The sequence below is a fragment of the Lepisma saccharinum genome, chromosome 24 (assembly GCF_977018435.1).
Source record: "Lepisma saccharinum chromosome 24, izLepSacc3.1, whole genome shotgun sequence".
NCBI classification, from domain to species: Eukaryota; Metazoa; Arthropoda; class Insecta; order Zygentoma; family Lepismatidae; genus Lepisma; species Lepisma saccharinum.
The window spans coordinates 40,644,743-40,666,927 of record NC_139252.1 but is presented as its reverse complement, the minus strand read 5'-3'; the positions used below and the strand labels follow the sequence as shown (position 1 = coordinate 40,666,927).

At 37.9% G+C, this 22,185-nt stretch overlaps 1 protein-coding gene across 2 annotated transcripts in view; it reads left to right on the top strand.

Moving 5' to 3' along the window:
- The first annotated feature begins 2,935 nt into the window (after positions 1-2,935).
- Positions 2,936-22,185, top strand: part of LOC145978364 (carbonic anhydrase 2-like) — a 29,282-nt gene continuing 10,032 nt past the window's right edge. Inside the window, exons 1-3 of one of the 2 annotated variants that reach the window (XM_083110966.1) lie at positions 2,936-3,040; positions 6,379-6,452; positions 7,431-7,478. In XM_083110966.1, the coding sequence (XP_082967092.1) occupies positions 6,395-6,452; positions 7,431-7,478 (106 nt within the window). In that variant the 5' untranslated portion in view covers positions 2,936-3,040; positions 6,379-6,394. Of the gene's footprint in view, positions 3,041-4,355; positions 4,525-6,378; positions 6,453-7,430; positions 7,479-22,185 lie in introns of those variants that run through there. The other variant, XM_083110965.1, reaches the window with a different exon arrangement.

The following is a 22,185-nucleotide window of genomic DNA, read 5'->3' as shown; positions in this document are numbered from 1 at the left end:
GTTGGAGTATTTTCATTGGCCCTTGTTCGTATAAATGAAAAATGTTGAACAAAATAATCACATGTATTCTTATGTAAAGCCTTTTTGCTACCGGGCCAGAAGTCCCAACTTCGAACCCTGCTCAGGGGTTATGGAGTGACTTCCTCAATCATCCAAATGTAAACCTCTTTTCCACGCTGTACACCCTGCCTTTACTGCATATTGCAGACTAGCGAGGCTGTGGCGCCTGGACTCACAACCAGTAATCCTCTATGCGGTTCGTGTTGTGTCGTCCCCATATGTTTGTGATTGTGGCTTCATCCATCTTATCATCATTCATCCTCATCTTTGCGATCAGTCAAAAGTGGCAGAAAGTAAAATAAAGCAAATCAATGGAAAGTACATGGCAGTTAATTTTTTTTAGCTAGTTCAATTATGATGGAAAATCTTGCCAAGCCAAATTCATGGTCTCCAAGGTCAGGTTTAAATGTGGCGCTGGTAGTACATGCCCTCTTAGGCTTGATGGACCTGGACCTAAAAATAGTGCACTGCCGTAGTACGCAAGTATTTTCTCGGAGGAAGCTGGAATTGTAAAGTTGGATATTGCATATCTACATTCTAGGGAGTGGGAGTTACATAATACAAAATATTTCGTATTACAACTTTTAACCTTCATTTTAAAAGTTGTTCAAAGATAAAAATGGTAATCGGAGCCATTTTAAGGTGATTTTGCATTTTCCAAATTGAAAATTTTGAGACGGACTATAGCCTCATCAGCTCCCTTCCTGCGTACGCCAGTGACCTGGAGTTACTTGAATCGGAAATTTGGTTTTGTGATAGCTATTCTTATAGAGCAACGGTTCTGAAACTTTTTTCCTCATTGTACCCCTTTAGTCGTAACTAAAGGTCTAATGTCCCCCCCTCCGCATAGGTTTTCTCCGAATAGGAGCTTTAAGGGATTTTTTTTGGCTGCCTGATTGGAGAGTCGATTTCATATGCTGTGTATCAGCAATAGAGCAAAATTGTATTGGTGCCGTGCTGTTAGCGAACGTGCTCGTATCGAACACAGTTACGGAAGGATTTGCAGGTGCGTGCTGTTAGTGAACACGCAAACTTGTCCTGTCTTATTTGTCCTTGAATCTGGTCAGCATGCAAGTGTTGCAAGTGATAAGCCAATTTGCGTGGAGAAACACCTTAGTGGCTGGTGCCTCTTGACCTGACCTGACTCACCCCTGATCATTCTTCAATCGGGTCTTCCTTGTCGCACAACAGTTTTGTTCCTTGTGTTCTGATGTCAGACGAGGAATTCCTACGAGGTTAGGTTAGGTTCCATTAGCAAAAATACAGTGAAAAATTATTATTTAGGCTAAGAGAACTAAACATAGCTAGCCTAACATAACAACTTAGGCATTTAGCCTAAAATTAAAAAGCTTTCTCCCGTGACGTCAGAACACAAGGTTGCTCAAGTGTTGTTCGATAAGTGAGACCCTTCTTCAATTGACTGTGGAACCACCAAGATAACAGAACTGTCGATGGTCAATTCCCGGCAGCTCACGGAGATGTTCTCGGTGGCTCTCATTGTCTACTCACTGCAGGCGCTGGCAGAGATCTTGAGGGAAACTTTCATACTGGCTACTCGCTGCAGGCGCTGGCAGTGACCTTAAGGGAAACTTTGTGACTGGCTACTCGCTGCAGGCAGTGGCCTTGAAGGGAACTTTCCCACTGAGTACTCACTATAAGCGCTGGCAGTGATCTTACTTTTCCACTGACTACTCACTGCAGGCAGTGACAGGGGCCTTGAAGGGAACTTTCCCACTGGTTACTCACTGCAGGCGCTGGCAGCGATCTTGAGGGAAACTTTGTCACTGGTTACTTGCTGCAGGCAGTGGCAGTGGCCTTGAAGGGAACTTTGTCACTGGTTACTCATTGCAGACGCTGGCAGCGATCTTGAGGGAAACTTTTGCGGTGTTGTATCTTCGTGCTGATTGTACCCTCAACATTGCAGATGGGGTTGATCCTAGCGCGGCCAGAATTTCGAGAAGAAATAAGAAAAATCATTGACAATCAGTCCCGCACCAAAACAATAACGATTTTAAGGTACAGTCACAGGCACTTCTGGGTTGTAACAATGTCATACGCTTGTAGCACTGCGTTTGAAGTAGCAGTAAGCCAGTAACTGTAACTGAGTTACTTTCTAAAATGAGTAACTTTAACTGAGTTACTTTTTGAACCAAGTAACAAACCCAATTGCTTTCAAAAAGTAACTTTTCGAACACTAATCTGGAGAAATTATTGATTGATTGATTTGGTTTATTTTTACTTCGCTTTTATGCCACTTTTGACTAATGGCGAAGATGAGGATGGGCAATGATATGATGAAATGAGAGTCACAAAGAACACCCATCCTCAGGCCGGGAATCGAACACCGGATGCCTGGCGTCGTCTAGAGAATTGATAGAAACATTCTAAATGTGAGCCTGTACCGTGTTTTGGCTAATATATGACCTAAAGTTAAAATAAAAAGCTATAAACGTGTGTAAATTAATTTAGGCCAGAATAAAAAAAATACTACGTCATAGAAATCCAAGTCATACAGGTTGCATTGATTTTTTGTATCCAAAATTGGATTCATTTATATACAATAATATGATTGAATCGTGCAAACTCGCCAAGAATATCTTGATAGCGAGACGACATCCGCATGGCAACCTAACAAACAGAACAGCTAAAATTTCTATGTCAGTAATTGCTCATATTTTTCCAGAGTACTTAAATGAATCTTAGAAGATTATTAAATTATGTTTGAGTTGAGGGGGTATGCAGCAAAATGCAAACAGTTGCAACCTTGGATGTCTACATGTGAAGAATGGACGACAATAACGACTTCATGATGTAGACTTTAAACTGTAAATGTTGCGTAAATTTTTATGTAACTGCATCAAGATCTGAAACCTACAAAAGGTTGGCTTCCGAGAAGAATTCTACGTTTCTTGTACAGCAGCAGCTCGTTGGCAAAGTACCCCATCTAGGATCACGACACGATCCAGAACTTCAAAGACAGGTATATGTGTGTGTGTTTGTGTGTGTGTGTGTGTGCATGAAAGTGGGAGGGGTCACTGTCTAATTCACATACAATCAATAAGTTTCCCCTGATACAGACGACTGCAAAGGTAATAGTGGGCGAATTGTCCATCATAAATGTCAGTGACGATCGTGAATCTGCGATGCACGGCTGCATACATACAGGATAAATGCAGTTATATTTTGGGGTCGTGGCGTCTTAACGAGGCTTTAACGAGCAAAACATTATTAAGAAATGTTGTTTGTCTTGATGATTTCTATATGGTGTATGCAACGACACCTCGTGTACATGTGTATGTGTGTGTGTTATTTGTTATAGAAAATCTTTAAAAACTGGATAATTTCTTACAAGAATATTAAAGATTAGGCACACACGGGTGATATATGTATGTAACACACCGACGTCATTAAAAAAAATCTGCATTTTTATTTCGTATTCCTCTTATTTTAGTGTCACTTTTCTGCCACTTTTGGCTAATCGTGACAATGAGGATAATTCGATTAAATGGATGAAGAGACAATTTAAAAAAGAACCGTTATCCCGAGGTCGGGACTCTAACCCGCAAACTTCGGTGGCGAGATCAAAAGTTAACCACTTTACGTGCTCAGTTTAAAACGTCTTCCTGCGCCGGTAATGTTTCCCCGGAAAAAGTAAAATGCCCCCACTTAAAATACAATAGATTAAATATATTGTGAACTTTGCCCTAGTGATAGACACACCCTATCTTAAAATTTGACGGAGGGGAAGGGGGGCTTGAGGGGAGGCGAAATACCACAGGTCACCTCATAGAATGTCCGGGGAATATTTATACCCCATTGCGTTTCGTCCCCCTTGTGCTTTCTGGAGGGAAATTCTACCATAAAGGGGAAAAGTTCGCAATGGACGTAACACTGTGACATCGACAAATATTCTTCTGTGTCCAGTGATCTGAAACTTTGGGGCATTTTCTTCAACCCTACTCCCGGTCCCTGTTCATAACACGTTAAGAAACCCACGTAATAAGGTTCCGTCTACAACTCGACTAACCTGGTTTACAACTTTAGTGCACTAAATTCAGCTAAACAATGCCTGAAAAATCGCATTATTTCCGAACAATTAACTGCCAAACCGACATTCGTTCTTTAAACGTTCACAGTGCTGGTCAAAGCACAACGTTCATACTGAAAAGGTACTCATTCATGGTTCTTTCCGAAGAATGCAAATGGCGACCACACAAGCTCTTACAGGCCATCAAAGCCTTTGGTCGTCTGCAACATTTCTCCACTTACGGCACAAAGTGTCCATGACGAGGCCAGCGACAATGCGCCACGTGGGGGTTAATCAACACAAGTAATCTGTCATTGTTTCAACAAAAGAACCTCTAACGTTGAACGAATCTTGTTCATTTCAACACAGAAGTGAGTGACTTCACAAGTGAGCCAGCCCACAAGTGCTACGCACAGAATCGTCAAACTTCTGCACGCGTAAGTAATTTCTCTTTAATACTAACTTTTTATTTGTTTTCTAAAATTCTGTAACAATGAGGCTGTCCACCCCCTTCAAGACGTGGATGCTACGATATTGTCCTTGTGCATAAGTAACCCTTTTCCCAGGAATTAGGTTCTTTCATAATACAATCAATACACACACGAATACAGTGTGGTATTTGCAAAATTCCACAGGAAGAAATTTCAGAGAAAATTCGACTATTCACATTATGCACAGATAGGATAATCTGGACTGGGCCTACAGTTTAAAGTAGAACCCGAAGCACTGTGTGGCCCTATCACGCAGGGAAAGCATCGAGAAATTATACTATTATATATATTAGTTTACTCAGGGACGACGGGCCTCTCCCATGGCGCAGTGGTAGCGTCATTGCCTTGTAATCAAGGGGTCCCGGGTTCGATACCCGGTGGAGGCACAAGTGGTTCGGATCCCACTTTAAACTGTAGGTCCAGTCCCGATTAGCCTTACTGTGCATAAAGTGGACTTAAAACAGCAACTCAAACTCAAACTCAGGGACGACGCGACAGGTGGGTGCGGGTGGGCAACTGTTCACCCAAAAATTCTTCTGCCCACCGGAACAAATTCAAGAAGTATTAATAAGTAGACTATTTAGCTATTTAGAAAAATATGTATGCCACAATAATAATACATTATTATTGTCTTGACTTCGTGCATATTTTTCGTATTGATATTGTTGATACTAGAAAAAGGCCCACAAATTATCATCCTATAAGAAGTTTCGCTGTCTTTGGATTTACATTAGTTCACCGATTAAGATAACTTAAATCGTAGCAAAATATGGTGACTACGAATACCTATTTTTTATGATTCATTTAATTCCTTGAAACATAAGGCTTGGTGTCGAGTTAACACTCCTGTGACTAGACGTTTTCCAATACCGATCTACAGACAAAGTGCACTTCTTCAGAGGGGGGGGGGGGGTACAAAATCATACTTGATATGATAAAAAAATATTAAGACAAAACAAACGCATATATTAAAAAAAACGTCTTCGCGTTACTTCCATATAGTATGAACAAGAATTTCGATTCATGACCTAGCGTTTTCGGTAATGGATGACATATTTCGCTCGTGTGGTAATAGTCAGTAATTGAAACTGTTCAAGAATTTGAAAGCGCTATGAGTAAGATAAACTTGTTATGCTTCGTTCGCTTAATAAAGTATAGGCTATGTTAAATTGCATCTTAATTTAAAGGGATAATACAAAATATACATTGTACAAAGCGAAGTACACAGTGAGCAATTGAAAGGCATGGACAGGGAGAAACGAAAGGTAAGAGACACTTAATGAGAGAAATAGGAATGATAGCCAAGAAGATTTACAAAGGTGACGACATCGAGCCCATTCGCTATTTTTTTCTAGATTGGAATGGATAGAGAGAATTTTGATCAGAAGATTTGATCCATTAGCCCATGTGTGTGTGAAAGCGAGAGAAAGGGGGCAGTAGACAATACTTTCTAGCAGAAACAATAATGTATAACATTGTGAGGACCTCCCCGATGGCGTAGTGGTAACGTCGATATCGGTGACGGCACATGGTGGATCGGATCCCATTTTAAACTGTATATCCAGTCCCGGTTAACCTATCTGTGCACAAAGTTGACTTAAAAACTTGATACTCGCCTTGCCCTTTGATGCCAATATGACCGCCATTTCTATACCACAAGCGATGAAAAGATATTGATATTACTGAGAGGTATTTCAAAACAATTAAAAGTAATTTAATGTATTCACTAACTGTCACAAGTAAGTTTGGTGCTTTATACAATAACGACAAAATGTCAGCTAATAGCATGTTCCTTTACAGATTACCTTGCAGTAGTATGGGAATAATACATATCTCGTTTTGCTGCTTGATTTTTAGTATCACCTTCAATACAGGTATGTATAAGCCGGACAAGCTATAGAAACATTATTTTTAGAGGGTAGATGTAGAAAGTTCATAATTTCTATATTACCTTATGAATTATTATTACATTGTCATAAATGTTGCAGTGAAAACATAACATAGTGTGCAAAATTCTGGAAAATTAGACCTTGCGTTTAATTTTGTAAGTTTTATATTGTTCAGAATATAATATGTCATGCATAGATCTACACATATTTAGGATATGCTGGTTATCAACTGAGGTCTATACATTAGAAACTTGATATTTCAGTTTCACTTTTTATAGAATTACCCATAGTATAAAAAGTAGGACACTGTTCCAAAATATAGGACTTTACCTTAAAATCTAGAGCACATTACTATGAACTGTTAGTAAATTATGTCAAAACGACACGTTTTCAATTCAAAAATAATGTATTGAAAATCAATTCTTAGGTACGAAATTTGCTAACTTATAATAAATATACTACTTCCTGTGTTTTCAAGCAACCTTCTCCGTGTAGCAATTTTACAATTTCAAAATTTCAATTTTGGTCAAATTACTATAATTATAAAATTAAAAGACGCAAAATTGAACTAATACCAAGACTTCCACAGAATTTAAGATAAAAAAATTATAGTAGAGTATCTGCTATACTAAATCTAGAACAATGTTATAAGTTCCGTCAAGAAATCTATTAATTGTCCTTTGATTATCCGTTTCTCCAACTAAAATACGTAATTTCTTAATGCAAATTATATTACGCTCACAAACGGTGTACACGATTTTTTCATGCTCTTCGCAGACCAAGGACATGGGACTGAAATGTAGGCCTTGTCCAGAGAAAAGAGGCCGTCTGGTAACAGTAGTCTGAGAACATGTGTACATGCATGTATTGTATTTCTGTCTACACATACTTCGTGTATTGTTAATCATGTATCTAACAAAGTGCCTATAAATTCATTCTAAATTAAATATTACTCTATTCCAGGGAGCTCTGGACAGTCTGGAAACTCATACAGCTACTCAGGGCCAAATGGTAAGTAAAATCTACCCAAAGTATTTCAAAATATAAAACTTTAATTTACAATATATGTAAAAAAAACTGTGCTTTAAAAACTTTAGTGACACGATTTGCTTTTGCTAAATTATCAGTTGTGAACGGATTATTGCATGCGATTTCAAACATCTATTGCTATATTTATTGCTATTGAAATAATTTAACCATTTATTCCTTAAGTATCAAAACACCGCCACTGAAATATTTTTCAGACTTGTGTTTGGATTAGCAGCCTGTGATTATTTCAGCTTTCACTTCATATTAATGATTCAAATACGGTTATCTTCAGAATTAAACATTCCTCCTTTTTGACGATCGCATTTACCCTCAGATTATTAGTTTCAATCCGATGGATATTTTTCATAATTTCTCTTCTTTGGGAAACATCCGTGAGCGGCACAAAACATCTTTAACCATAAGTTTACTGTGCAGTGCCAGGTTATTCCGAAAAATATTACCATCTTTCTTATTCGAAAGAAAATCTTCAGCAGATCTCTCTCTGTGATGTCAAAGTCTCAAGAGGACTCGCTGTGGTGAAAATTTCAGATATACCATTCCCTCATACAATTAACTTAAAAACGGTAGGACTAAGAACCTTAAATAAATATGGTTGAGATATTTTGCTTCCTTCAATGTGCACCAAAGATGAGAAATTCTGAATGCATATGCGTTGAATCACTGTATATAGCATGAATGCTGAGATAAAAAAATGGTCATGAACAAAAAGAGAGAACATTTAATTCTGAAGAAAACTATTTAAATCACTGTATTTAGATTTACAGATCACAAGTTACAGAGATTTTTCTAAATGTCTGAGAATTTTAAAAACGGCACATGCGGATAAATCAAAATATCCACCATATCCAAAAGCAGGCCTGAAAATAATTTTGATGTCTGTTACAATCTCCGACAAGTAAGTTGTTAAATTATATATTATTTAAATGATGAAGCAACATATTAAGTCAAAATTAGTTGAAATGTGAAGCAACAAGAAGATTTCTAAATTGAAGATTACCCATCATGCATATTTTGCAAAATAAAAAAACACTCTAGTAGTGTAAAATACTATAGGATAAGGACAACAAATGAAGAGCCCATTTGATTAACAGACCCGATTTGGCTACACTTAAAACTATGTCAAGATGCCCATATGGGTCAATTGCCCCAAGTGTGCTATGCTGTCAATCCCAAGAATCCTGCATCCTAGTGTACAAATGAAGAACCCTCAATATATTAATTCGGCTACACTTAAAATTATCTCAAGTTGTCCATATGATCTTATTGCTTACAGTGTGCTACTCTGTCAAAATCCCAAGAATCCCGAATTCTAGTGTACAAATGAAGAAGCCTCAACAGACTGATTTGGCCATGTGTGCAAAAGCTGAATCTGTGAGATTGTTGTCCATAAGCTTGTCAAAAATATGTCCCTCTTGATATTGCTATGGCTACACTTAAAACTAAGCCAAAAATGCTCATGTAGGTGCCTCTAACAACTTACAGATTACAGGATTATCTTGGACAAAATCAGGCTGCAAATTGAACTGTTACCTGCTTGCTTCCTAATCTTTGATCAGTTAATTGCCCGGGGGCAGTAATTACTTAGCTCAGAAATACTTCAGTCTGTCAGACAGTTTCGATCGGGAAGATAAATTATGCAGGCTTGGGGGCTTTCATATTCCATTTTGCTGGCACGCAAGGGAGAGAATCTACACAGAAAAAAAAGCTGAAAGGGGGCATTATTGATATTTCTGTGTAATTCTAGGGAAAATTCTTACTAATAGAACATTACCCTTTTGCATGCCATCATGCAGGCCTGACACATGCTATTGATTCCAATTCACTGGAAGGGCATGAAACTATAATTAATATTTCTGTGTAATAGGGAAAATTCTTACTAAAAGGACATTACCCCTTTGCATGAGAGCATGCAAACCTGACTCCAATTCCAAAAGTCTATGCTCTGAGATAATATATACACACGTGAGACTTTGAGAATATTCACTGCACATCCAAAGTTGGACTTTGACTGTATTAGCTGATATCCAGCTCATAGCTCCTGGGTCTGATACTCAGTAGAGTGTGGGCCTAGCCGCATGGCTTATATGCCTTGTAATCAAAGGCTCCCGGGTTTGAGACCTCCCCGATGGTGAAGTGTTAATATTGCTGCCTTGTAATCAAGAGCTCCCGGGTCTGATACCTGGTAGAGTGTGTGGGCCTCCCTGATGGCAAAGTGTTGGTATTATTGCCTTGTAATCAAGAGGCTCCCGGGTTTGAGGCCTGGTAGAGTGTGTGAGATTGAAATACATGTGTCAGAATAATATCCCCACACGTGAGACTTTGAGAATATTCACTGCAGATTTAAAATCCAATTTTGACTGTATTTAGCTGATATCCAGCTGATAGCTCCCGGGTTTGATACCTGGTAAAGTGTGTTATACAACAGCATAATAGAGCAAAACTACTCTATATTGGGGATCACCAGAGCCTAGTTATTGCTGTTGTCTGGGTATTAAAGCACCAGCTCAGCCCCTAACTGCTGTTATAATTGTTTTGGCATATTATCCATAGTTCTGTTTTTTTGGACCAAGAAATATTATATAATAAACCAACAACGAAAATGCCAAATCAGAAATATTGCAATCAATGCAATAAGAATATATCTAGTTCTAATTGGGCTAGGCACCGGCATAATTGTGATCCAGAAAAATGCAGAACACCCACAAAAATATGCCCAAAATGCCATAAAATATTAAGCAAAGCATATTACAATAGGCATAAGTGTACTTGTTATGTACAGCCATCAATATTGCCCCCACAACCATCTACATCTGGTCTAAAAAGGAAGCTTGAAATACCTGTTAATGCTAGAGCAGCAAAGCAGCCACGCTATAGCAGTTTTGCTGGCCAACTTAGGGATTACAGTTTTGTATCAGAGCCAAGATGTGACATTAAGAATTTTTTGAACAGTATAAATCCTGATGTGGAGGCAATTCTAAATGCACAAAATGGCTCTGATAAGCTGTCCCTCAAATTGTTTACACAATATAAGAAACCAAATGGCACAACATTTACACAGCCCCACATAACAGAAACTGTAGCTATATATTCAAATACAAATTTAGACAAAATAATAAGCAGTTTGATAGATCAATTGAATATTAAACATTCTGAATTTGCTGCTAAGGAATCGGGTTGGAGCCTATGTGGATCTCCACACAAGTTATATATTAATATTTCTGAATTCAGCCCATTACAAGGATCTACATATCTGCCATTACCTGCCAATATCAAAAACAAGAAAGCCGTGGTTAACATAGAAAATAATGATGAGAAATGTTTTCTGTGGTGTATTTTAGCTGCTTTGTATCCAGTTTTAAGGCATCCTGAGAGAATAAGTTATTATAAACAACATGAACATGATTTTGATGATGCTATGGAGGGCTTAGAATATCCAATGTTTGTTCAGAATATTGATAAATTTGAAAAAAAGGCCAGAGATATCAATGGTAAACAATTATCTATTAATGTTTTTATTTGTTCTACTGGCCGTGGCAATTGCTTGATAGCACCTCTCAGAATCAGTACACTTGATGATGATTCTGCTGTCCCGATTGATCTGCTCTTAATTGAAGAGGATGGCACACACCATTACACTCTGATACAGTCTTGAAGCTTTAGTCAGAAAACAACAAGGCAAATCCAATACAATATTCAAGTTGTGCAGAAGATGTTTGACTGTATTTGATGGTCAAAAAATAATAAATGGGGTTCGGGAACAAAATGCAGAAATTGCTAAAAACAAGTTAATTGAGCATCTGAAATACTGTGGCAACCATAAACCTGTTCATATGGTTATGCCTAAGCCAAATGAAAATGCCAAATTAAAAAAAATTGAAGCCTTGTTGGAACATCCAGCATATATAGTCTGTGATTTTGAATCAAACCTTAAACCTCTTGCATTCTGCAGCCCAGATCCTGATGAATCTTCAATTACATCATACAAGTTACATGAGCCTTCTAGTTTTTATTATGTTGTTGTACAGGATGGTATTGTTAGTGAAGAATATTTATACATGGGACCAGATGCCATCAAAGAATTTGCACATAGAATAGAAAATAAATGCCATGACATAGCATCTAATGTCTTATTAAAATCAAAACCTATGTTGCCTTTAACAGAGGATCAGATTGAAGATTTCAACAATGCAGAAAAATGCCCGGTATGTGATTCTGAATTTTCAGATACAAATATCAAGGTGCATCACCATTCTCATACAGATGGTAAATTCAAAATGGCCCTGTGTAATAGCTGTAATATTAAGATCCAGAGACCAAAATTTGTCCCTATATTTTGCCATGGTGCATCTAATTATGATTTTCATCATCTGATCAGGTACGAGGGGTTTGACAAGCAGAATTTAAATATTTTAGCAGAAAATGATGAGAAATATATTGCTATTAGCAAGATAATTAAAGTTAATGGTGTTCCCATTCACTTAAGATTTCTTGATTCCTACAGAATTCTGTCCGCTAGCCTGGCTACACTGGCCAGTCAATTATCTGATGATCAATTCAAAATCACATGTGCTTTGTTTCCAAATCAGGACCTGAAATTAATTAGGCGGAAGGGTGTATACCCATATGGCTATGTTACAGATTTTTCTAAATTTTATGAGTGTTCTCTGCCACCACAACAAGCATTCTACAGTAAACGCAGGGCATCTGGAATTACTGATGATGATTATCATCATGCCCAGTTGATGTGGGACAACTTAAAATGCCAGACATTTGGTGATTATCATAAGGCATATTTAAAACTTGATGTGACTCTCTTAGCTGATATACTTCAGGCATTTAGAAAATCATCGATGGAAAATTATAAGCTGGATCCAATGTATTTCTAGAGTGCTCCAGGCCTAGCATGGTCTGCAATGTTTTTAAACACTAAAATGCAATTGGATCTGATCCAAGATCAAGATATGTATCTGTTTATGGAGCAATATATAAGAGGAGGCATGGTGCAATGTTCTGAGAGATATGCCAGAGCAAATAACAAGTATATTCGCAATTATGATCAAGCACTGCCATCAAATTATATACTGTATGTAGATGCCAACAGCCTGTATGGTTATGCTATGATGGATAAATTGCCATATGCAGGGCTTGAGTGGGTTGAAGATTTCAATATTGAAGATCTTCAGGATTTTGATGACAGTGACTATGGCCTGTTCTTAGAGGTTGATCTGACAATTCCAGATAATTTACACAACAAATTTTCTGATCTGCCCCCAATTCCTGAGGTTGAGTGCTCACCTGGCTCTAAACAGAAGAAGCTAATGATGACTCTAGAGCCAAAACAGGGTTATGTCATATATTACAAAAACCTCCAGTTCCTGATGCATCATGGTGTTCAAATGACCAAAGTTGGCAAAGTCTTAAGGTTCAGCCACTCAAGATGGTTGAAGCCATATATTGATACAAACACAGAGCTTCGAACATCTGCAATGAGCCAATTTGATAAAACTTTGTTTAAATTGATGGTAAATTCAGTGTATGGCAAAACTATAGAAAATGTTAGAAAGCATAGTGATGTTAAATTAATTACTGACCCCAGCCGGAGCAAAAAATTGATTGCAAAGCCTAATTTCAATTATAGAAGAATTTATGATGGCAATATGGCACTCTTCAACATGAAAAAAACAAAGATTAAGTTTGATAAGCCTATTTATGTAGGGGCTGTGATATTGGAATTGGCCAAATTACACATGCTAGAGCTCTATTATGATGTGCTGAAGCCTTTTTATAGTGATTGTGTAAAACTGATGTACATGGACCCAGATAGCTTTATTCTTGATATTCAGACAGAAGATGTTTATCAAGATATATCACAGCCTGCATTGCTTAAATATTTTGATACTAGTGAACATACAAAAATTCAACCCCACAACAAAAAGGTGCCTGGCAAGTTAAAAGATGAGACACTTGGTGATGTTATTGTGGCATTTGCTGGGTTAAGGGCCAAGATGTACAGTTTTGAAACATGTAGTGGTGCTGTTGCCAAAAAGGCCAAGGGCATTGGCAGAGTAACTGTTGACAAAGAGCTCCAATTTAAAGATTATGAAGATTGTCTCAAAACCCAGAGTTTAATCAGAACATCAGAATGCAGAATTCAGAGTGTGGATCACTTGTTGACTACAAATGTTGTAAGAAAAGTGGCTCTGGACCCACATGATGGTAAGAGATGTATTTTGTCATGTGGCATACATACTCTACCATGGGGTCATTGCGATTTGAGAAGTGGTAATCAATGCCCAATTAGAGAGCATGATTTGAAATAAATAAACATGCCAATGAACTTATTTGGGTTCAAAAAACAGGCTATTATGGACCTGCCAACACCAGCACCCTCTTCTGATATACAATTTATCATATCTAAACTAAGTGGTTTGTTAATTATTCATCTGAACAGCATACTTACAGATGTTGATGATAAAACAGGTAAAATATTATACATATTTAATAATAATTTAAATCATTACCAATTACCTGTAGGTGGTCAATTACAATTTATTACAACTCCCGAGGGTAATGTCAAGGTTTCAATAGGGAGAAATATTTATAGAATTAAGCACTCAAACATGATTTCTGGCACTGTATATACTGTTTCCGCTGGTGATTGTTTATATATTGAGGTCCCAGGATCCTATGATAAGCTTATACCTTTTTTTATAGAATTAAGAATTAGATATTTTATAATAAATAACCATTAAAACAAAAATGCCTAATGATATATTTGGCCATACAAGGCATGAAGATCACAGTGATGAGATTCTGATGCTTGATGTCAGAGTCAAAAAATTAAGAAGTGATTTACAAGCTTTACAAACCACACTGAATGCCAGTCTTCAACTAGAAATTACAAATTTACAATCACAATGCATGGACCCTCTTCTTAAAATTGATTCAGAACTCAAATTGCTGCTTCAAAAATATACTGACTTGGCTACATTAGATAATTTTCAAAGTTTAGAGGAAGCTGTGGCAGCTCTTCAAGCCAAATTTAAGACTCAGGCTACCAACTCTGAGCAATTGAAACAACAATTAGAAGAACAGATTAATAATGTCCAGACACAGCTCCAAACAATTGTCAAAAGCATAAAGTCACAAGAAGATTTTGATCTAGTAATTTCCACTCTAAAGGAACAGATTCAATCACTACAGATACCTAATCTGGACCCTCTGAACAATGCCATAGCCGAGGTTAAAGAAAAAATTGAGACACTTGAAAATTTTATGAACAACCTACCATCTTCTGATGCTCTGAGTGCTATAACTCGTAGTGTTGCCAACATCAAGCTGCAACTTGAAACATATGAAGATTTTGGAAAAATTCAGAATACCATAAGCCATCTTGAGGGTACAATAGCAGCAGTGCAAAGTGATCTGACAAATGTACAAGAAACTCTAGAATCTCGCCTGCCTGGTATTGTAGATACCCTTGTCAGTGCCCAGCAACAGATCACCAAACTTGAAAACCTCAACACTGAATCTGAGCTATCTCATTTTCATCACTTGATCGATGATATCCAAACAAAACTTGAAATTTTACAACAATCAACACCTACTCAGGCAGACATAACCCTGCTCCAAGATGCTATGCGTAGTGTGGCTGATGCTTCTGAATTAAATGATGTGAAATTGGCACTTGAATCTTTGCAGAATACTGTAGCAAATCTGCCTACATCACAGGAACTTAAAAATATTAAGAGAGCCGTGAATCGCATATTGAAATCAGAAGATATCAAGAATATCCAGACAGAGATCAAACAACTTGCTCAGACAGTGGCCACTCTACCAACTAATCAACATATTAATGAACTTTATGCTTTGTTTGAGGATATCAGAAGACAAGTCCATGATCTTACTGCTCAAAATTCAAAATTGGCAGTTGTTGAAAATTTACAGCAAATTGTAGCCAACATCAAGCAACAGCTAGGGACCATGGAATCAAACCAAGCAAATGCTCTGTCTCTTTTTGCCACGCAGCTACAAGAGATTGTGCAACAATACAAGAAACTTGCTGTGGACATAAGGATCGAACCAGGCCACGATGAGATTGTTAGGACTATCAATGAGCATCTTGAATCTGTAACAAGTAGATTGCTTACAGCAGAAAAAGAAATAACTGGCCTAATCGAGAATCCTAAGCATACAGTAATTCTTGAATTGTACAGCATCCCCAACAAAGAATATGATTCACCATTTACACCAGGTGGCAAAATATATATGCTGTCCCCTGCACAATTTTATTACCAGTTTTTTGTTGAGGGCACACTTAGACAAATCAAGATCAAATATTGGCTACAACCACAGGCACACCACTACCCCACCTTATCAATAACAAATGCTGACAACAAACCAAAGGTCACCAGTGTAGAGTTAGAGGATTTTACAGACCCCGATACATTAGAAACATCTTATGCTGAAGATGATGGTTCTCTTGAATTTAATATACAAATAGGAGACAAATTATATTTAGAAAATTCTGTAGTATCAGCTGCTGAACACCCTATAGTTGCAATATTCTTGTTTACATACTATGTCTAGACAAATTATTGTTGATGAATTACACAGACAAGCCAGACATAATTATAAGAGACTGCCAGTAGTCACAAAAGGCATAGATGATTTATGGCAGTGTGACTTGGTTGAGATGGCAAGTGGACAGCTGAAAAACTTAGACAAGATCAACAAGGGCTACAAGTATCTACTTACTGTCATAGATACATTTTCAAAATATGCCTGGGCTGTGCCACTCAAATCCAAGACTGGAGCATGTGTTACAGAAGCCTTCAGGACAATCATCAATCAGAGTGGAAGATCACCGCGCTATCTACAAACAGATAATGGCAAAGAATTCTATAATTCGGTGTTCCAACAATTTATTAAAAGCCAGTCAATACAACATTACTCGAGTTACAGTGATCTCAAGGCCTCTATTGTAGAAAGATTCAACAAAACCCAAAAAATCATATGTATAAACAATTTACCCTTCAAGGTAATTATAAATGGCTCAGTATCCTACCAGAACTTTTAGATAGATATAACAACTCGGTCCATTCCACAATCAACATGAAGCCCTCTGAGGTAACTTCATCTGATGAGCAAAAATTGATCAGTACTGTTTATTATCCTAGATACCAGCCAACAACAAGAAAAGCCAAATACAAGGTAGGTGATCAAGTAAGAATCAGCAAATATAAGCACATATTAAAAAGAGGCTTTACCAGAAACTGGAGCACTGAATTATTTACAGTGGTTCAAGTTAAACCTGGGACCCTTAACACATATATAATAAAAGACCACCGAGGATAAATTCTCAAAGGCAGGTTTTATGAAGAAGAACTCAGCCTGACACATATCTCATAGAAAAAATCATCCGCAGAAAAGGCAACAAGATACTGGTGAAATGGCTAGGTCTCCCAGAACACAGCTGGATCCAGGCAGACAAAGTGATACTATGAACACCTGGGATGTTATAAAGAGACTACCAGATCCTGAACAGCAGATTAAGAGAAATGGAAAGCTGCTGCCTGATAATATTAGATGTATTATTGTTGGGCCATCGGCTTGTGGTAAAACTACACTAATGATTGATAATTTTTTATTGGCACCCAACTGGTTAGACTGGAAAAATAGGCATTTGTATGTCTTCTCTAAGAGCTTGGAACAATTAAAATATCAGCAGCTGATGAAGCTATATAATGGACTGGATATAGCCACTTTTGAACCAGATGTTAAGCCACTTCATGAATGTCTCGATAATTCTGTTGTTGTGTTTGATGACATTATACTGGATAATCAAAACAAGGTTAGAAATTTTTTTACACAGGGGCGGCACAAAAACATAGATTGCTTCTACCTGGCACAGACTTGTTCTAAAATACCGAAGCAGCTGATCCGAGACAACAGCAATTTTATATGTGTGTTTCATCAAGATCATACCAACCTCAAACACATACATGATGAATATGTAGGTGGGGACTTGAGCTACAATGATTTTTCCAAGTTTTGCAGTAGGTGCTGGAACCAGGACAGCTATAGGTTTGTCACAATTGATATGACAAGGAAACCCAATAGTGGCAAATACAGAAATAAAATCAACAATTTTCTAGACATTGAAACATATATAAATAACCATGAAAAGGCCAATTATTGATGATCTTAAATTAAGAGATTATCTTGTAAAAAGATTTAAGGGATGGAAATCAGAGAACCGAGGAATCTATGAACAACACAAGCAAACAGAACAGCCTATTATTGATGCTATTAGTGAATTAGGTAAAAATATCAAAACTGTTACAGAGCAAAATCAAAATTTGATCACAGAGCTTGTACCTGTAGCTGCTAGGAATATATTAGATTATCCAATCACCCCACTTTCTAGTATTCATACACCTAGTCCTGTTGCTCCTCGAAGAATTGAAGCTACTCTGGATCCTATTGAATTGGGTCTTCTTGCTCAAAACAAAAATATTTAAGCACACCTAAAGACAACAAAGATGAGGTCTTTGGCCTATATGCTGACACAGAGCGTGATGGTAGCATCATACATAGAATTGGCAATTTCAGAGTAACATCAGAGCGTATAGAAGATATAGTGTGCGCACTCACTGAGTTTGCCGTGGTCCACCGCCTAGATGGCAGTGGTGACGTTTGAGAGGGCGCGGAAGATGCTCGCGTTGCTTACATAACTAACTACATAAGAAACAAAGATGCATGTTACTTACGTTTGGAGAAAAACTCAGCAGCTGGATAGTTTGGAGAATTTCCGAGATGATTTTGCTGTCTATTTTTAAGGAATTCGAGTTAAACTGAATTGCTTCTTTAAGTTTAACTTCATCAAAAATCAGCATTCCGCTACGCTCATTCTCATTCTTTTCACTAAAAAATGTGTTATAGCGTCGATGGCATGGGAATTTACGCCGTAAGCACATTTAAGACCCTTCACCAATTTTCTCAACTGAGCTTCAGAAGGCAAAGGTAGCACATCGTGATGCAAACAGTGTCTATACCCCTTAGGGGACTTAATTTTTAATAGAAGAGAATCCAGTATAAACTCAGAACTGTATCTCATTCCTGTCTTACTTTTCAGTTGGCATTTCTTTAAGATTGTATCAATTACAATTTTTTGATTTTTGCTAAGAGACGCGAACTGTTTTGACTGTGTGACCGTTGTCTTTAATTTAGCATCTTTAACGCCTTTTTCAAGCAAATTTATTTTAGCCTGTGCGACCTTTACTTTATTCTGCGTTCTAATTAAATTGCGTTTCTGATTCTTAAGTTTTTTCTTTAGCAATGCTATTGTATTGCTAGCATCCGCAGTGTGAAGCAAATCATCCTCTACTGATAAGCTTAATGATACATTGCGACGATTACTTACTTTATTATCATCTGTCCGCAAGGATTGCCTTTTCGTTGGAGATTTTCGCTTCTTAACTGTCTTAGAGAGGTATTTGGGCAGATTAGGAAATATATGAGGAACTGCTTCTGGTTTTAATTTCCACCTTTGTCGTGGAATTTCTAATTTTTCGCCATCCACTATGAACGAATCCACTTTCACTAAAAGGTCAGTGGAAAAATGAATATCACACACATAGCAATTATGACTTAGTTTTTTATCTTTTCTAGGGATGGCACTCTCCCATTTTGAGAGACCATTACTGTCTTTAGGTGGCCTAAAAAAATGTCTACTGCCTGAAGAACAGCGATCATATCCAGATCTACAGCCGGGTACGAAACACGTAGGCATCTTGTAGTTTTCGCTCGCTGCTGTCTGAAACACAATAATTATGCGTTGAACACAACACAAACTAGTCACAACGGATCAATCACAAATCTAACGACACTAAACTCAATATCGTAACAACGTTTATTTATTTATTTATTTTATTTATTTATTCCTTGTTTTGGATGGCGAAGTTAAGGCACAAGCCTTTTCTTCCACTTAACCATCTCTACATTACATTTTATAAATTGATTTTTATAGCTAACTGTATGATAAATATATAAAAAACTAAATATTTAAGATACCAAGAAATGAAATTTATAAAAAACTAAGAACATTGAGATACCAAAAAAAGAAAAACACAAGACAAAATAAAAGAGAAAGACGCAAAAAACATAAAAAGTAAAGGCAAAAAAAAACACACTAAGTAAAAAAATACACGTAAAACAAACACACACGCAACAAACATAGTCAAATTACAGAAAAAGTCGGTGGGTGTTGGTCCTACCAGTTTACACGAAGGTTTAATTTTATTTTATTTCCCTGTTTTCAGTTCTGGTAAGTTAACTCCAGAAGATGATTTGTTAATTTTGATTTGAATTGGAGAAGAGAAGAAGAGTTTCTTATGTCGTTGGGGAGGTCGTTCCACGCTCTGGTAGCAGTGGCCGTTAAGGAATTTCCATAAAACGTTGTCTTGTGGGAGGGGATGGTGAGCAGAGAGTTGTCTCTCGAACGGGTGGCAAAGGTGTGTGCTGAACTTAGGGGTTGAAATCGAGAAAGTAGGTAGGACGGCTCTCGTGAGTTTACTATTTTGTAGAGCGCTGTAAGAGCGTGAAAGCGGCGGCGATTGGAAAGGTCGAACCAGCCTAGGTCCTTGAAAGCCGGGGTCAGGTGCTCAAAAAATTTGATATTATAAATGTAGCGCACACATGCATTTTGTATTCGCTGTAGACGTCTTGCTAGTTCACCGTTGAGGTCAATATATGTCAAGTCACAGTAGTCTATATGAGACAGAACTAAGGACTCCACGAGTGTTTTTTTTACTTCTTGTGGTAAAATATTTTTAAGGCGGTACAGCGAGTGTAATGCTGCGTAGGATTTTTTTACATATGGCCTTCACATGGTCACTCCAAGAGAGGTTTTCGTCCACAACGACTCCCAGGTCTTTGACCGAAAGCGACAACGAAATGGGGTTTCCTTCGACAAGAATGTCAGGGATGGAGGACTTCTCTGTTGCGGAAATGAGCTGACCTGAGCCAATTAAAATACATTTAGTTTTCTCAGCATTTACTCGCAGACCGTTTGCCTGAGACCACTTGCAGACCTTCATAATATCGTCGTTTAGGGCTTTGATGGCCATATTGATGCTTGTTTTAGGGAACGACAAATAACATTGGACGTCATCAGCGTACAGATGGTAATTAGTCGATTGAAAGTTTCCAGATATATCATTTACGTACATGGAGAACAGCAGCGGAGACAGGACGCTACCTTGGGGTACACCGCAATTCGTCGGCAGCCACGACGACTTATTGTCAGAAACGAATGTGCGTTGCTGTCGGGCTGCTAAATATGAGCGAGCCCAGTCAACAGCGGGTTGGGAAAAGTTGAAGTAAGATGACAATTTTGCCAGAAGGATATCGTGGTCTACGGTTTGGAAGGCTTTGCTGTAATCGAGGAGAACTAGCATTGTCAAATATCTCTTATCCATCGCCGACCTTACATCATCCACCACTTTAATGAGCGCTGTGCTGGTGCTGTGATGTGGGCGGAAACCGGACTGGAAGGGGTTTAACAATTTTTTCGATTGCACATAGTTGCACATAGTGATCAAATCATTAATAAAAGTACACAATGTTATTCTAGCACAACAAAACACAACGCTCTACGTAAAGCGCGGCCACACTGCAAGCAGAAGACGCTCGCAAGCGAAGGTGCTGCCAGTGTTTCGGTGGGGCACCGCTCTATTCACTTGGCTTACGGGAAGAAAACGAAGTGCACACACTTTCTCCTCTATACGCTCTGGTAACATTTCTGGGAGATGATCTAATTGTATATTCAGAATCTCATCTTGGAGAAAGAGGTGCTTTTGTTAAGTACCCTGGCACACCTGGATTGTGGGAACTGATGACTAGGAAGAGACCTGGCAGCTATACAGATCAAGATTATGAGCATTACAAAGAAATATTAATAAAATCATATGCTCTATACCAGAACAATGATCCCACACAAAAAAAGAGTCAAGTCTAGCAGTGGAGCAAAATACAACAACTTAATCAAGCCCATATGGTCACAGATCAAGACAGGTAGTGGAATCAAACAATACAACACCCTGCCTAAATAATTTGTGTGGGTTGATGATGTCAGGAAACTTGTAGATAGGTTGCTGGTGATAGCTGGGGAGGAAAATGCTGGCAACCACAATTTTTACAATGAAAAGGTTGGAATTATGGACATGATAAGCACCAAATTGTCTAATTTTATAGTGAATGACACTAAGGGCATTGGATATCTTATAAAAATTATTAATACTCTACCACCTAAATTTTGGAATATCTCTGAGGGTCGGGGGTTGGTTAATGACATCATAAACAAGCTGCCATTTGAACTACACATTCCAGGCTATCAGTATTGTGGTCCCGGTACAAAATTGGACCATAGATTAAACAGAGGTGATCCTGATGTTAATCCTCTAGATGCTGCTTGTAGAGACCATGACATAGCATACAACACACATTCTGATCTTGATAGGCGACATGTTGCAGACAAGAAATTAGAAGAGGCTGCATTTGGTAGATTTGCAAGCAAAGATGCTTCTTTAAGTGAAAGAATAGCAGCATTGGGGACCACCATAGCTATGAACACCAAACAAAAACTGGGGTGGGGGTTGTGATAAAT